The sequence below is a fragment of the Acinonyx jubatus genome, chromosome A2 (assembly GCF_027475565.1).
Source record: "Acinonyx jubatus isolate Ajub_Pintada_27869175 chromosome A2, VMU_Ajub_asm_v1.0, whole genome shotgun sequence".
In the NCBI taxonomy this organism is placed as follows: Eukaryota; Metazoa; Chordata; class Mammalia; order Carnivora; family Felidae; genus Acinonyx; species Acinonyx jubatus.
In genome coordinates this window covers 115286426-115303415 of record NC_069383.1, presented here as the reverse complement: position 1 = coordinate 115303415, position 16990 = coordinate 115286426, and the positions used below count along the sequence as shown (strand labels likewise).

The 16990-nt window shown below is 39.6% G+C and overlaps 1 protein-coding gene across 5 annotated transcripts in view; it reads left to right on the top strand.

Annotated features, from left to right (window-relative positions):
* The window catches only part of FANCD2 (FA complementation group D2), a 61871-nt gene that overhangs the window by 23420 nt on the left and 21461 nt on the right, over nt 1–16990 (top strand). For 3 of the 5 annotated variants that reach the window (XM_027042604.2, XM_027042606.2, XM_027042605.2), the window contains exons 17-29: nt 622–753; nt 2123–2233; nt 6027–6136; nt 7087–7147; nt 7808–7927; nt 8584–8657; nt 8955–9101; nt 9609–9709; nt 10124–10239; nt 12048–12156; nt 13661–13771; nt 14039–14151; nt 15126–15269. In XM_027042604.2, the coding sequence (XP_026898405.2) occupies nt 622–753; nt 2123–2233; nt 6027–6136; nt 7087–7147; nt 7808–7927; nt 8584–8657; nt 8955–9101; nt 9609–9709; nt 10124–10239; nt 12048–12156; nt 13661–13771; nt 14039–14151; nt 15126–15269 (1449 nt within the window). The remainder of the gene's footprint in view (nt 1–621; nt 754–2122; nt 2234–6026; nt 6137–7086; nt 7148–7807; nt 7928–8583; nt 8658–8954; nt 9102–9608; nt 9710–10123; nt 10240–12047; nt 12157–13660; nt 13772–14038; nt 14152–15125; nt 15270–16990) is intronic. The other 2 variants (XM_053218950.1, XM_053218949.1) reach the window with 1 other exon arrangement.

Here is a 16990-nt window from a genome sequence, read left to right as displayed (position 1 = left end):
GGGAGGGGCAGAGAGAGACGGAGACACAGAATCCGAAGCAGGCTCCAGGCTCTGAGTTGTTAGCACAGAGTCTGATATGGGGCTTGAACTCATGAGCTGTGAGATCATGACCTGAGCCGAAGTTGGACACTTAATGACTGAGCCCCCCAGGCGCCCATAATATTTTATTTTTAAGTAATCTCTGTACTTGACATGGATTTTGAACCCACAACTACAAGATCAAAAGTCACATGCTCCTCCAACTGAGCCAGTCAGGTGCCCTAAGTTCCATCTTTTTAATACATTTTAATAGATACAACCATAGCTTAAAGCGTAGTATTTAACCCGTATGAGAAAAGAAAGGGAAAGACTTCCAGGGAACAAAATCAGGAGGGCTTAGATGATGCTCACAGATAAATTTTGAGAAATAAGTCAAGAGTAGATGGTACTATAGTTAGATTGGCATAATCCTAAACCTCTGAATCCAACATGAATGAAAATTACATTATAGAATTAGACAACAGGATAGGGTAGGTTGGGATTTTCACCAAGTGGAGATTGGAATGATACCAGGCATCAACCTGAGTCATAATGGTTTCAGTCATATTTTTATCCACACTGTTTCTTGACTCTACTTTGTAGGAAGTGGTTGGTGCCCTAGTGACCCATGTCTGCAGTGGGAATGAAGCTGAAGTGGATACTGCTTTGGATGTCCTCCTAGAGTTGGTAGTTCTAAATCTATCTGCTATGAGGCTGAATGCCATCTTTGTGAAGGTATCTAGTCCCTCTGGTGACATATATTGAGTCGTTTTTCTTTCTTGCATGTATCTGAGAGTTATCTGGAATCCATTAGTAACAATTTAATTTGTATTCTAGCTATTAAGTGCTGTGATTGGTAGGAGGGGATGGGAAAGAGATGAGGTGATGGGCAAATAATAGAAAGAAATGACTCATTTATGTATGTATTAATGCATTCAGCAGATACTTCTTTATGCCTGTGTGCAGGCTTTATTCTGGGTGCTCTGTATATAAAACTTAGTTCTTGCCTTTGGTGATAGTAGAACTATGTCCATAAGGAAGTCACTGTAAATACAACATGAGAGATCTCTAGAAAGATGAAGTGCTACAGATATACTTGGCAAGAAAATTAACTTGGCCTGGGAAACTGGGTATTTCTTCAATGAATAGATTTCAGTGATTCTTGAAGGTTGGGAATGATTTGATAGGAGAAAGTAAAGGAAGTGCATGTAGGCAGAGGACAGTTCAAACAGAAGCAAACTGGCACCCAGGTCTTTGGTATACATGAAGGATGACAAGTAGACTAACATGGTTGGCAAATGGGATAAATGGTGAGGGGTGTTGGGAGGTGAGGCTGGGAAGACACAGGATAGGGCCAGATTAGAAGAGTCTCGAATACCACACTGAAGAGTTTCAGCTTTTTTTTTTTTTTTTTTTTTTTAAGTTTATTTTTGAGAGCAAAAGAGAGCATGAGTCGGGTAGGGGCAGAGAGAGGAGAGAGAATTCCAAGCAAGCTCTCCGCTATCAATGCAGAGCCTGACATGGGGCTTGAGCTCAAGAACTGTGAAATCATGACCTGAGCTGAGATCAAGAGTTGGATGCCTGACTGACTGAGCCACCCAGGCGCCCCTAAAGAGTTTCAACCTTATTTTATAGACCATAGAGAGCTATTACAGGCTTTTAACAAGGAGTTGACATAATTGCGTCTGGGCTTTGAAAGGTAACTATGTAGGCCTTGTTATCCCCATATTAGGGATGATAAAACTGAAGTTTTGCCCAAGGTCAAAAAGTAATTAGTTTCCTTGTGACTCCTTCCACATCTGTAGAGAATGAATAAGTAATTCATGGAGTGGAAGCTGATAAGGAATAGGGTCAGAGATATAACTTGTGGCAGAGTATTGTTTTCACTGAGAAGAAGGGAAGGGTGGAGAAAGTAGGGAGAACTAGGAGGTATGTTAGGATGACTAACCCTTTGGGCTCTGAGCAGCTTGATAGAACTTGAGCTTTTGTGGAATGGATGCCTGGCTATCTGTCTATGCTTCTTATAAGGATTTTAATTTTTTTATTTAAAGGAAGAAAATATTAGTTGCTGGCCTTATTGTTGGCATTTTTTTTTTTCTCACAGGGCATTTTAGATTATCTGGATAATATGTCCCCTCGGCAGATACGAAAACTCTTCTATATTCTGAGCACACTGGCATTTAGCAAACAGCATGAAGCCAGCAGTCACATCCAGGTAACATGCAGTGTATTGAGAAACCTTTAAGCCTTTAAACTTATTGAATTGAAATTCACTGACCAAAATCACTCCAGCCTGTGTACTAATAGAAATCAAGTACACAGCCATAGTTTGAGCACTTACTCATTCTTTTCTTACCACAAACATTATATGCCTACTGTGAACTAAGCACTGAAATGGTAAGTATATTAGAATTTCTACCCTCAAGTAGCTCAGTCTATTAGGGTCTGTAATCAGCTGACCGTGGAACTAACAAAAGCCATTCAGGTTCTGTACTGAGTGCTGTGGGGACACAGAATTACCTTGTTTCCTAGGGAGCATCTGCTTCTAACGTGAACGTCACCTGGGCTTGCTTTCGTTTGTGGACCCCATTTACTGAGAAAGGCAGGCAAAGGGACTAAAACTAGAGATTAGGTTGCAGTCATAGCTCATAGCTCTTTTGTACCGTTAGTGCCACCCCGTGGCAATATCCATACTGGACTGTGACTTTGAACAACCAACACTTTTTGTTAATTAAAAAAAAAAAAGGCTAGGTAATATACATACATAAATTCAAAAGGTATAGAAAGTGGTGAAAAATAAGTCTCCTTTCCTCTCAGTCCTTTAAGCATTTGGTTCTCTAAAGGCAATTGCTGTTATTAGTTTATAGCTTTCTGAGATGTCCGAGCATTTACAAATGTGTATTTACCTATATTCCACTTTTTACCCTTTTGTTCTGCATCTTACTGTTTTCATTTAGCTGTGTATTTTGGAGATGGCTTCACATGAGTAATGTAGAGCTACATCATTATTTTATTTTTTAATGGTGGTTAAAACATGCATAGCAAATTTTACTATTTTAACCATTTTTAAGTGTACAATTCAGTGGCATTAAGTTCATTTAGAATGTTGTGCAACTGTCACCACTGTCTCTATCCAGAACTTTTTGTCATCCCGAACAGAAACCCTACCCATTAAGCAGTAATTCCTCATTTTCTTTCCTCCAGCCCCTCATTACCTCTAATCTACTTCCTGTATCTGAATTTGCCTGTTCTGGGTACCTAATTGAAATAGTCATATCATTTCTCCTTTTATTTCACTTAGCGTAATCTGTTCAAGGTTCATCCATGGTGTAAGATATATCAAACTTCATTCCTTTTCATGGCTAAATAGTATTCCATTGTATATATGTAGAACATTTAGTTTGTGCATTTATTTCTTGATGGACACTAGCCTTTTTTCACCTTTTGGCTATTGTGAATAATGCAGCAATGAATATTGGTATAAAAATATCTTTTTGAGTCCCTATTTTAAATTCTTTGGGGTATATACCTAGGAGTGGAGTTGATGAGTCCTATATTCATTCTGTGTTCAGCATTTGGAGGAACTACCAAACCATTTTCTACAAAAGCTGTACCATTTTTCATTCCCGTGAACAGTTGGGGATTCCATGGTTGTATATCCTCACCAACACTTATTTTCCATTTTTAAAAAATTTTTATTTTTGAGAGAGACCACACATGCGAGGGGTTGGTGAGGGGCAGAGAGAGGAGACAGAATCCAAAACAGGCTCCGCGCTATTAGCGCAAAGCCTGATGTGAGACTCAAACCCAGGAACTACAAGATCATGACCTGAGCCGAAGTCAGACACTCAGCCTACTGAGCCACCCAGGCACCCCACTTATTTTCCATTTTGTAATAATAACCATCCTACTGGGTGTGAAATGGTATCTCAGATGGTTGATATGGTATGACAAATGGTTGTCTTGATTTGCATTTCCTTAATGACTGATAATTTTGAACATCTTTTTTTTTTTTTTTAAATGTTCATTTTGAGAAAGAGTGCAAGTGGGGGAGGGGCAGAGAGCAAGAGAGAATCCCAAGCAGGCTCCACGCTTAACATGGAGCCTGATGCAGGACTCAAGCCCATAACTCTGGGATCATGACCTGAGCCGAAATCAAGAGTCAGACACTGAACCAACTGGACTGCCTAGGCACTCCTAAATGGTCTGTCTTTTGTTGTTGACGCATAGGAATTCTGTATATTTCCTGGGTATTGTCCCTTATCAGATACATGATTTGCAAATATTTTTTCCCATTCTGTGGATTATCTTTTTACTCTTGATAGTGTCCTTTGATGGAGTTTTGATGAAGTCCCAATTTATGTGTTTTTTCTTTTTGCCTGTGCTTTTGGTGTCATACTTAGGAAAAACTGTTCCCAAATTCAAGGTCATAAAGATTTTCCCCTGTGTTTTCTTTTTCTTTTTCTTTTTTTTCCCCCTCTGTGTTTTTTGCTGAGAGTCTTATAGTTTTAGCTCTTAAATTTATATTGTTGATTCACTTTTAGTTAATTTTTGTATGTGGTGTAAGGAAAGGTTCAGTTTTGTTTTTTGTGTTTGTGGGTATCCAGTTTTTTCAGCGCCTGTTCTGTGTGTGTGTGTGTGTGTGTGTGTGTGTGTGTGTGTGTTTTAACACCTTTTATTGAAAAGACTGTCCTTTCCCTTTGAATGGTCTTAGCACCTTTGCAGAAAATCAGTTGACCATATATGACCAAATAAGGTTTATTTCTGGACCCTGTTCTATCCATTAGTGTGTATGGGCTTCCTGTGCAAGTAGCACACTATTTTCATTACTGTAGCATTGTAGTAATTTTGAAATTGAAAGATTGTATGTGTAATTTCAAAATTGAAAATTTATTTTCTTTGGGGTGCCTAGGTGGCTTAGGTCATGATCTCATAGTTCATGAGTTTGAACTTCACGTCAGGCTCTGCGCTGACAACTCAGAGCCTAGAGCCTGCTTTAGATTCTGTGTCTCCCTCTCTTTGCCCCTCCGTTGCTTGTGCTTGCTCTCTCTCTATCTCCCTCTCTCACACTCAAAAATATTAAAAAAAGAAAAATTTTTTTTGTTTTCAAAATTGAAATTTGACAGAACAGGGGCGCCTGGGTGGCGCAGTCGGTTAAGCGTCCAACTTCAGCCAGGTCATGATCTCGCGGTCCGGGAGTTCGAGCCCTGCCTCAGGCTCTGGGCTGATGGCTCGGAGCCTGGAGCCTGTTTCCGATTCTGTGTCTCCCTCTCTCTCTGCCCCTCCCCCGTTCATGCTCTGTCTCTCTCTGTCCCAAAAATAAATAAACGTTGAAAAAAAAATTAAAAAAAAAAAAAAGAAATTTGACAGAACAAATTTGTTCTTTTTCAAGATTGTTTTGGTTATTTGGGGTCCCTTAAAGTTCTATATGAATCTTAGCATGGGTTTTTCTATATCTGCAAAAAATTCTATTGGGATTTTAATAAGGATTACAATGAATGTGGATGTCACTGTGAGTACTGTCATTATCTTAGCAATATTAAGTCTTCCAATTAATGCACATGGGATATCTTTCCATTTATTTAGGTCTTCTTTAATATCTTTCATTGTTGTTTTATAGTTTTTAATGTACAAGTCTTTTGCCTCCTTGGTTAAATTACTCCTAAGTATTTTTTTTTCTATTTCATTATTTTAGCTGAGCAGACAACATTACAATAATATACATATCCTTATCAAGCAACTATCACAACATTAATAATAGCTATAATGTTTGAACATCTGCCTTATTTTTGACATTGTTCTAGGACAGTTTTGTAATTTGTCTCTCATAAAATCTTCCCCATTTTATAGATGGAAAAAAATTGAGACTCAGATGCAGTGACTTGCCAAGAGCCACACAGTAAATGATAGAACCCTTGCCATTTTAGCTATTTTGGTTCCAATATCCACAGGCTCTTTTGCTGTACTATTCTAGCATTTTCATCTTTCTTTATCATATCTCCTTGCAGGATGATATGCACCTGGTGATACGAAAGCAGCTCTCTAGCACCATAGTCAGATACAAACTCATTGGTATTATTGGTGCTGTCACCATGGCTGGCATCATGGCGGCAGACAGGTATGCATGGAAATTCTGACTTCTGTGGCTCAAAGTCAGTTAATTAAGTTGCCATCTTACAAATAAAGTGTACGTTGTGTAGGCAAAAGTGTTTACACAAGTAAATATTAAAACCGTAATAAGAGAAGTAAGCAAGTATTTATTGCAACTTTTCTATTTTCTCTTCTAATCTTGACTCTATATACTAATATAATTTTTTACAGAATGTGATTATAGTTATTACAATCTGATGGTTAAAAACTAGGGATTACCAAGAAATAAAGTTCTAGAAATATTTCTACAAAAGGGGAACCCTGAGCCTCCTGGGATGCATTTTTCTGCATTTACGCCTCCTAGGCACTAGACGTTATAGGTTTCTCCATTGCTGTGTTTTTCTGTCTGGGACATCGTGTTTGATGCAAATAAGGTCTTTCTATAGATATTTTTTTCCTCTCTTGTACTTTGATGCCACAATTGTAGCACCTAAAGGAGCATCTGTATTGGGTCTTGATAAGATGTTGCCATTGCAAAATGACTTTGGAATTCCGTTTATGCTTCTTAGAGATAATTTGTTAAGGAATTCCTGGGACCTCAGGAGACATCCTTAGAATCAACATTAGTAATTCATGGAGGCTACATAGCGTACTGATTAAGAGTTCATTCATTGGAGCCATACTGCTTGAGAGCACCAAATGCTTAGAATAATGCCCAGTGCTCACTCTTATGATTATTACTAATTTAATGTGCCATTAAAAAAAAATTAAGGTAGCCATTATCTGCTCTAATCCACATTTTGTATATAAATAGTTCTGTGCCTTCATGTACTTTTATCTCCACTCACATTGCAGGGATGGCAGGACTCATAAACTTATTGCCAGTACTTAAAAAAACAAAAAAAGCAAAAACAAAAAAACTTATTGCCAGTTCTTACAAAATATTACAGAAGTGAACCTAAAATGCCTTGTTTTTAGAACTAGATCTTCAAGTTTGACCCAAGGGAGAACAGACGTGAGCAATGAACAGTACACGCAGGTGAGTTCTTGTAATGTATTTGGGTATGTATATGGGTAACTGAGGAGTTGCTTCTGGTCACTGGCAGTTTACCAAAAAGACTTCTTTTTTTTTCCCTCCCCAAATCTGTTTTCTTGAATTCATAGCTTTTGTGATTTGTACCACTACTGTGGCACCTAGAATCTACTGGCGTGGATTACATTTATTTCTGTATCTAATCTCCTTAATTAAATTGTAAATTCCTAGAGAGCGAGAACAGTGAGCCATGTTTGCAGAATAGCAGATTGACTGGAGCATAGGGACAAGTAAATGTAAAATTGGAGAGTTGGAGATAAAGCTAGTCCAGAGGTAGAAAACAGAGGGCCTGGAATGTGCAAATCAAGGCATTTTGATGTAATTTTTTACACAGAGGTATTCTTTAAAGGTTTCTTAGCACGGACATGGTATAATCAAAGCTTTGCTTTAGAAAAATTAATCTGGCTGTGGGTGTCTGATGGATTGGAAAAGAGATGAGTTTAGAAACAGATGGGCTGGTCAGGAAGGTCAGGAAAACCTCAGGCGAGAGGTAGTAAGAGCTTTGCCAGTGATACTGGAAGGAAAAACTACTGTTTGGGGTGAACAGTGTTTAGGAAGTGTTGGCAGCCCAGTTGCTGAACCATTCTTTCTCTTTGGCTGCTCCAGGTGACCTCGTTGCTGCAGTTGGTTCATTCCTGCAGTAAGCAGTCTCCCCAGGCGTCCGCACTGTATTATGATGAATTTGCTACTCTGATCCAAAGAGGAAATCTGGCTCCAAAAGCCTTGGTAAGGCCAAGTATCTTTTAAAGTAGTGAAGCATGAGGGCTGCTTTACTCCGTATTCTTTCTTCAAGCCCTTCTGTCTGTTGCAGTGCAAAAATAGATCATCCTGGGGTGCCTGCGTGGCTCAGTCGGTTAAGCGTCTGACTTCGGGTCAGGTCATGATCTCGCAGTTTGTGGGTTCAAGCTCCACATCAGGCTTTCTGCTGTCAGCATGAAGCCTGCTTCAGATCCTCTGTCCCTCTCTCTCTCTCTGCCTCTTACCCTACTCACGCATACACGCGTGCTCTCTCAAAAATAAATAAACTTAAAAAAAAAATAGGTCATCCTGAGAGCTTTCCCATATTCTAGTTGGGAAAGCCCTTCCATAGGCCTCACCTCTAAGGCCTCCTTTACATAGTAACAATAATAATAGCAAAGATGAGGTTGGTGATAATATTGTTGATAATGTTGATAGCCGCCATGTTTTCTGTGCCAGGCACCGTGTTAAGCATTTTTCATGTATTATATGTTTTCCACTTGATAATAATGGGGTACATATTATTGCTATTTCCTCCTTAGAAATGACGAAACTAAAGCTTAGAAAGAGTAATAGTTTTTCTAGGGATCTATAGCAAGTACCTCCTGGGCTGTATGCCTTTTTTGTTTGTTTGCTTCCTGAAGGAATGGGTTGGGCAGACCATCTTTAATGATTTCCAAGATGCCTTTGTGGTGGACTTCTGTGCTTTTCCAGAAGGGTAAGTACTGTTTACCCACTAACTTGATTGTACTGGTGAAGAAATTATGTCGATGGATGGTACAGACTTGAGAATGCTCTTGACCTCAGCCAAGTCTGGCCCAATCCCATAGTTTCTTTCCTCCCAGCCCCAACACCCCAGCTCCAGAGTTGCTCAAAGCTTCCCCACTTGTTCTTTTTGTTTCTCACTTCTCCTCAGAGAAGTTCTCTTCCTAAGAGAGAAGATTGGTTTGTTTTAGTAATTTCCCCCGTAGACTTGTATACCTTTGGGGCATCAAATTCTGGGTTCTCTTTACAGTGACTATCCATTTCCTGTGAAAGCTCTCTATGGACTAGAAGAATACAGTAGTCGTGATGGGATCGCCATCAACCTCCTGCCACTGTTGTACTCTCAGGACTTTGCAAAAGATGGGGGTAGAATGACTTCACAGGAATCAGACCAAAAGTCAGTGTACTTTTTCTTTAACTTCTGTTACTGTTTTGAATGTTCACGGGGTATTCCACACTTGTTGCAACCTTTTGGGAACTTGATGGAAAAGGGTTTCTCCTAAAATAGGTGATATTTGTAGGGGTTAGCAGGAGTGTGGCAGTTTCCTTGTTTTTTCTTAGTCCCTGTGGTTGGGTCTGCATTGCCTAATGACAGCCAACAGGTACTCTGTGAGGCTATTTTCATTTGTTTCTTTCTCCCTCCCATGAACATACTTGTTTCCCTCCCTCCTTCCATTTTATCTCTGCTTCTCCTGACTCATGGACATTCACTCTATTCAGCCTCTGTCTTCCTCCAGTTTAGTTCATTGTTTATTTACTGAGCACCCATTAAGCTCTTGTCATATGTTCTAAAAAGTAGACATTTATTTTGGGCAAAACGCTTTAATTATAAGGTGGGGTTCTTTATAAACATGGATTAATATGCCTATAAAATATTGTTTAGAAATGGATTTTTCCTTCCCAGATTGGTGTCTCCGTTGTGCCTGGCTCCCTATTTCCGGTTACTGAGGCTTTGTGTGGAGAAACAACATAATGGAAGCTTGGAGGAGATTGATGGTTTATTAGGTATAGGATGAAGTTATCAGATCCTTTCTTCTTTGTAACCTTTCTCTGTAATCTTAGGGAGGGAGCAAACCAGTACATGGTGTGTAGGGGAAGGAATTTTTGAACTTCACAAAGTAAAATAGCACTAATAATGAAACTGCAAAGATGATATATAAAGATTCCCATCATATTGACAGATCAATCATCATCATAGTTCCTTGTTGCTTTCTGGTCCTTGCATCTAATTTTGTAAAAACTTCTTCATGATATTAAAGATGGCTACATACTAAGGCAGTAATTTTGAGACTACCCAAAGCTTCACCCTCAAATATAAGTTAAAGGGGAAAGTAAGTATAGGAGATGTAACTCTAGGGGTAGCATCCAGGTTCTGTTGACGCGAAATAAAGGGAGTTAAAAATGTTTGTTCTCTTTCAGATTGTCCTATATTCCTCACTGACTTGGAGCCTGGAGAGAGGTTGACATCCATGTCTGTTAAAGAGCACTCATTCATGTGTTCACTCATGTTTCTTACTCTCAACTGGTTCCGAGAGGTAAACATAGTTACTGGGAATTTCACCTATTGTCTATAATTCTTCTTGAAAGGAAACTATTTCCTGGTTCTCATGGGACTCTCTACAGAAGCGCCTGGCTGGTTCAGCTGGTTCAGTGGGTAGAGGCTATAACTCTTGATCTCAGGGGGGTCATGAGTTCAAGCCCCACATTGGGCATGGAGCCTACTTAAAAAGAAAAAATTACTAGCACTAACCCCTGTGTGCTTCTCCAGCTGTTATGTCCCACTTTTCCCCAATTACATGTACCTTTTGATGTAGCCAAATCAAAATACTTAGAATTCACTTAGTAAGTTGTTCATGCTTTACTACTACAAGCCTTTTTGTTGTATTCTTCCTTTTGCCTGGAATAACCTCACCTTCTTCACTGTGAAAATACTGTTCACCCTTGCATAGGTACGTACTTAATGTTTTAATTCAGTGAGATCAAGTGAGTGATGGTTTTCCCCTTCCTTTAGAATATGTTTTGGGGGTGCCTAGGTGGCTCAGTCAGTTGAACGTCCAACTTCGGCTCAGGTCATGATCTCGCAGTCTGTGAGTTCGAGCCCCACGTCGGTCTCTGTGCTGACAGCTCAGAGCCTGGAGCCTGCTTTTAATTCTGTGTGTGTGTCTCTCTCTCTCTCTGCCCCTCCCCCACTCATGCTCTGTCTCTCTCTGTCAAAAATAAACAGTAAAAAAAATTTAAAAAAATATGTTGAGTGAAATTCATAATAATGAAATATGAAAATGACAGTAACATATATTTATATCTCCCTTTCTTATGTATATTATTCTGAGAATGTGCACTTAAATTATCTCCTCTTATGATTACATTTCTATTATGATGTAAGCAGGATAGGTGTTGTTATCCTTGTTTTGTACCCATGGAATTGCAGATACAAGAGAGTTCAAAGTCAGTAAGTACTCAAGTACTTACGTTGTGCCAAATGCTGGGCTTATTTCTCTATTTACAGTATTAAATCCATATAATAACTGCATTCTCATTTTATAGTTGAATAAATAAAAACTCAGAAAGGCTAATGAGTTGGCCAGGTTCACACAGCTAGCAAGTAGCAAAATAGGACTTGTTTCACCAAAGTGTGTGCTGTCTACTCACTGCTGTTCCACCTTGCTACTTAACTAGAAATCAGTAAAACTAGGATTAGAAGTCAGATCTCCTGTATTGGCCCAGGGCTTTTTTTTTTTCCTTCTCCTCTATAGCACCTTACTGAGAACACTTTTACATTACAGATTAAACTCACAGATACTGCCACTGAATGGCATTTTTTTAAAAAAAAATTTAATGTTTATTTTCAGAGAGAGCGTATGCGAGCAGGGGAGGGGCGGAGAGAGGGAGAGAGAATCCCAAGCAGGCTCTGGGCTGCCAGCACAGAGCCAGTGGGGCTCAGATTTACAAATTCTGAAATAATGACCTGAGCTGAAGTCAAGGGTCGAATGCTTAATTGACCAAGCCATCCAGGCACCCCAGCATTTTTAAGCTCTGGATGAATAATGCAAACAGGGTTAAAACTGCAACCGTTCAGGGACACCTGGGTGGCTTAGTCAGTTAAGCATCCGACTTCGGCTCAGGTCATGATCTCGTGGTTTGTGAGTTCTAGCCCTGCATCGGGCTGTGTGCTGACAGCTCAAAGCCTGGAGCCTGCTTTGGATTTTGTCTCCTTCTGTCTCTGTGCTCCCCCTCCCCCTGCCCCACTTGTGTTCTCTCTGTCTCTCAAAAATAAATAGATATAAAAAGAAAAAAAAAAACTGGAACCATTCAAAGAATGAGAATATAATTTGTCCTTTGCCAGGTTGTAAATGCCTTCTGCCGGCAAACATCACCTGAGATGAAGGGGAAAGTGCTCACCCGGTTAAAGCATATTGTGGAGCTCCAGAGAATCCTGGAAAAGTACTTAGCAGGTAAGGAAAGTGTCTTACTGTAACCTGGCTAGGATAGCAATGATGAGATAAAGAACTTTACTTTTTTTTTTTACTTTTTTTTTTTTTTTAACGTTTATTTACTTTTGAGACAGAGAGAGGGAGACACAGAATCTGAAACAGGCTCCAGGCCCCGAGCTGTCAGCACAGAGCCCGACGCGGAGCTCGAACTCATGGACCGCGAAATCATGACCTGAGCCGAAGTCGGCCGCTTAACCGACTGAGCCACCCAGGCACCCCTAAAGAACTTTACTTTTAAGCCAGGCTCAATGATAGCCATCCTCTATTCGTCTGGAACAAGAAATGTATACTCAAAATTAAAAACAAACAAACACACACACACACACATATATCTATATATATGCGTATATGTATATATATCCATTTTCCTCCCTTTGTTACCTCCAGTTACCTCTGAGAAATCTGTTTGCTTGAGAAAATGAAAAATAGCATTCGTTGGGCTTTTGTAAAGTAACTTTTCTTCTTTAGAAGTCAAAATTTCAGAGGCATCTAGGTTCAAGCGTCCCCACTCTTGATTTCAGCTCAGGTCATAACCCCAAGGTCATGGGATTCAGCCCTGCGTTAAGCTCTACACTGTGTGGGGAGCCTGCTTGAGATTCTCTCCCTTTGACCCTCCACTGCTCACACGCACGCTCTCTCTTTCTAGAATAAAATTTAAAAAAATAATAAAAAAGAAGGCAAACTTTCAGTGCCCTTTACTTTCCTAAACATAGTTATAAACCAGGAGTAAAGCTAAAAGACTGGGGCACCTGGGTGGCTCAGTCAGATAAGCATCCGACTCTTGGTTTCAGCTCAGGTCATGATCTCACAGTTCATGGGCTCTATGCTGACAATGTGCTACCTGCTTGGGATTCTCTGTCTCCCTCTGCCCCTCCCCTGTGCTCTCTCTCTGTCTCTCAAAAATAAAATTTTAAAAAACTTAAAAAATGATACCTCTGACCAATATTGTACACTTGTTTTAAAATGCTAGGTAGATGGGTGCCTGGCTGGCTCAGTCAGAAGAGCGTGAGTCATGATCTTGATCTTGATCTTGGGGTCGCGAGTTCAACCCCATGTTGGATATAGGAATTACTTAAATAAGTAAACTTAAAAAAATAAAATGCTAGGTAGATCCTCTGGGGAAATCATGGAGTCTCCCTCAGGTCCTCATCTAAATAATTATGTGTAAAACAAACCTCTGTGTGACCTAATTTAAATATATTTAGATTTTAAATAAAGGTTAGTTTATTTTTAGTCCTTATCTGCTTGGATATTTTATATCATTTTATAGAATGGTTTTATGTTAATTGATGATAATCATTTAATATGATACTCCTATAAGACATCTCTGATCATTTTGCTATGCCAAAACAATTAATGTTGGGTAACTTGTATGTATCTTACAAGCATTCAGCCAGTCAGACGATGCATTCTAACAGGGTTATGTGATTGGTATGCATTGAGCGTTGTCTCTTCTCTTTTCCAGTCACCCCATACTATGTTCCTCCTCTTGCACACTTTGACTTGGAAACTTTAGATGTAACACCTATTACTGCTGCTGCTATTTCAGCAAAAATCAGAAAACAAGGAAAGATAGGTATGTTCTCTCCTTCTTATTCTGTATCTCCATAGGAGCCATAATGAATTAACCTAAGAGGTCATATGCACCGAGGCATCATTAACTGGAGAGATGATGTCATTGAATCTTTAATTGGCATGGTTATAAAATGAACTATAATACAGGGTTATGAGATTACCTCCTCTACCCCTAGATAGTCTTCAGCAAGTTGTTTCCTAAAGGCATGATATTTAGCAAACATGATTATTGATTACTTGAGTCACTTTTCTCTTCTTGAAACAAAAGGAGGAAGGAAACGGAAAGCAGATGGCAGCAAAACATCTTCCTCTGACACACTTTCAAAGGAGGATAGTTCAGAGTGTGTCCCTACACCATCTGATAGAAGCCAGCTGGAAAAGGTACTGGAATGATGGGTATCCATGAAGGTGTGTGACAACCCAGTAAGATTAACAAAAGACCAGCATTATTCTCTGCATTTTACAGAGAGAAATATCAGGGAAAGGAGAGGCAAACGAACTCTCCTAGGCTTTGGGGTGATCCAGTAGCAGAGTTAGGGTTAGACTCTGAGTCTTTATCACTACCACACAGTGTTTTCTAGTTATTTTCTTGAATGTGTCACTCCCTGTTTTATACCCCAGCAGTACTTTTAATTCCCTTTTGTGGCATTTATCAAATTCTGTTTTAGGATATGGTTTTAGATGTACTGCTTTTAGCCTCTTCCCCACTCTGATCTGAGATTATCAGCTTCTCAATGAATTGAGATAACATGAAATGCTTAGGACAGTTTCTGATAGTTAATAAATAGTTCTTTTTTCCTATAACTTTACCAATCACAGAGTAGGTTATATGTTTATGAAATTGCCTAAACCACATCGATTCCAATTATTTCTGTTTTTTATTTTCTGTTTATTGAGTATTTATTATGGATAGCTCCTATAATCTTCTAAAAACCCAAGATTAGTAGTAGTATCTACATTTAATAGGTAAGGAAACTAAGACCCAGAGAGAGTAAGTGACTTGTCCAAATTCACACAGTTAATAAGTGATTGAGCAAGGGTTTGAAGGCAGACCTGTCTGGTGCCAAAGCTCATCATTTTCTGTACCATGCCATGACACCTTGGTTTGTCTAGTAGTTCATACCCAAGTAGAAACCAACAAAGGGTCTTAATAGGTGACCCCTATCCCAGTCTTAAATTAGGTGCTTTTGTCTTAGGAATATTTAGGGACTTTGGTGAAAGGAGAATGGTGATATGCTGAAAAAGTAACTTTTGCACAAAATGAATGCATAATTGCATTTTGAAGTCCTCATGAAAAATCAGGTTAATATAGAAGCTTTATTTATTCTGTTGGTTTGCTGCTACTTTTTCCCCAGGAGTTCAAAGGGAAGGAAGAAAAGCCATCAGTGTCACTACAGAATTACCGTTTTTTTTTCCGAGAACTGGACATTGAGGTCTTCTCTATCCTGCATTGTGGGCTTGTGACCAAGTTCATCTTTGATACTGAAATGCACACTGAAGTAAGTGACAGAGCTGAAATCCTAGAATTTAATCTTCTTTCAGAAAATTTCTCATCTCTACTCTTATTTTATTTTATTTATTTATTTTTTTAAAAATTGTTTTAACGTTTATTTATTCTTGAGACAGAGAGGGACAGAGCATGAACGGGGGAGGGGCAGAGAGAGAGGGAGACACAGAATCGGAAGCAGGCTCCAGGCTCTGAGCCATCAGCCCAGAGCCTGACGTGGGGCTCGAACTCACAGACCGCGAGATCGTAACCCAGGCTGAAGTCAGACGCTCAACCAACTGAGCCACCCAGGCGCCCCATCTACTCTTATTTTACTAAGAGTACTATGCACTGAGAGAAGTTAGACTCTGGCTTCCAGAGGTTTTATATGTAGTGAAAGTAATTTCAAATAATCATCCTCATAATTTTTTTTAAGGTAAACAATTAATTTTATTTATTTTAATTTTTTTAAATGTTTATGTATTTTTGAAAGAGAGAGACAGAGCATGAGTGGGGAAGGAGCAGAGAGAGAGTGGGAGACACAGAATCTGAAGCAGACTCCAGGCCCTGAGCTGTCTGCAGAAAGCCCGACGTGGGGCTCAAACTCATGAACCGTGAGATCATGACCTGAGCTGGTCGGACGCTTAACTGACTGAGCCACCCAGGCGCCCTGAGAGAATGAGACTCTTAAGCAGACTCTGTACTCAGTCCAGAGCTCAACACGGGGTTCAGTTCCACCACCCTGGGATCATAACCTAAGCTGAAATCAAGAGTTGGATGTTCAACCGACTGAGCCACTCAGGCACCTGTTTATTTATTTATTTTTAAAGTAAACTCGGGGTGCCTGGGTGGTTCAGTTGGTTAAGCGTCCAACTTCGGCTCAGGTCATGATCTCACGGTTCATGAGTTCAAGCCCTGCGTCAGGCTCTGTGCTGACAGCTCAGGACCTGGAGCCTGCTTCTGATTCTGTGCCTCCCTCCCCTGCTCACACTCTGTCTCTCTCTCTCAAAATAAATAAAGATTTTAAAAAAAAATTTTTTTTTTAATAAAAAATAAAAAAAATAAACTCTAGGCCCAATGTGGGGCTTGAACTCATGATCAGAGATCAAGAGTCACATGCTGTACCAACTGAGCCAGCCAGGCACCCCCCTCATCATCTAGATGTTTATAAATCTAAGTTTTTTACAGTGTGTTAGGTAATTATGAAAAATCATGCCAAAGAGATGATCCTTACCCTAGGTTACAAATAATAAGCTTTTTAGATTATTCTTGGAGAGCAGCACTGTTCTGGTTTATAGAGGTTAATGCTGTTTTCACTCTTTCATGACATTTGTTCAGCCTCCATCAGATGCTTACCAAGGTTTTTTTTGTGTTTGCCACTAATCGAGATGTTGGCAATTCAGTAGAGCATACAGCATAATGCTAGCCTTCAAATAGCTCACAATCTAATAAGGGAAGCACACATAGTTAGCAGTGTCTGCTATATTGATGGTCTGAACCAAGTACCAGTGAAACTCTGAGGAGAGAATGCTATTTATAGTGAACTGGGAAGTAGAGGACATTTTCACGGAAAAGGTAACTTTTGATAAGGGATTTCACCAGAGTAGTTTCTCCAGGTTCAGAAAAAGAGGGGTTTAATTGGTTAAGTGTGTGACTCTTGGTTTTGGCTCAGGTCAGGAGTTAGGCTCTGCACTGACAGCACAGAGCTTGCTTGGGATTCTCTTTCTTCCTCTC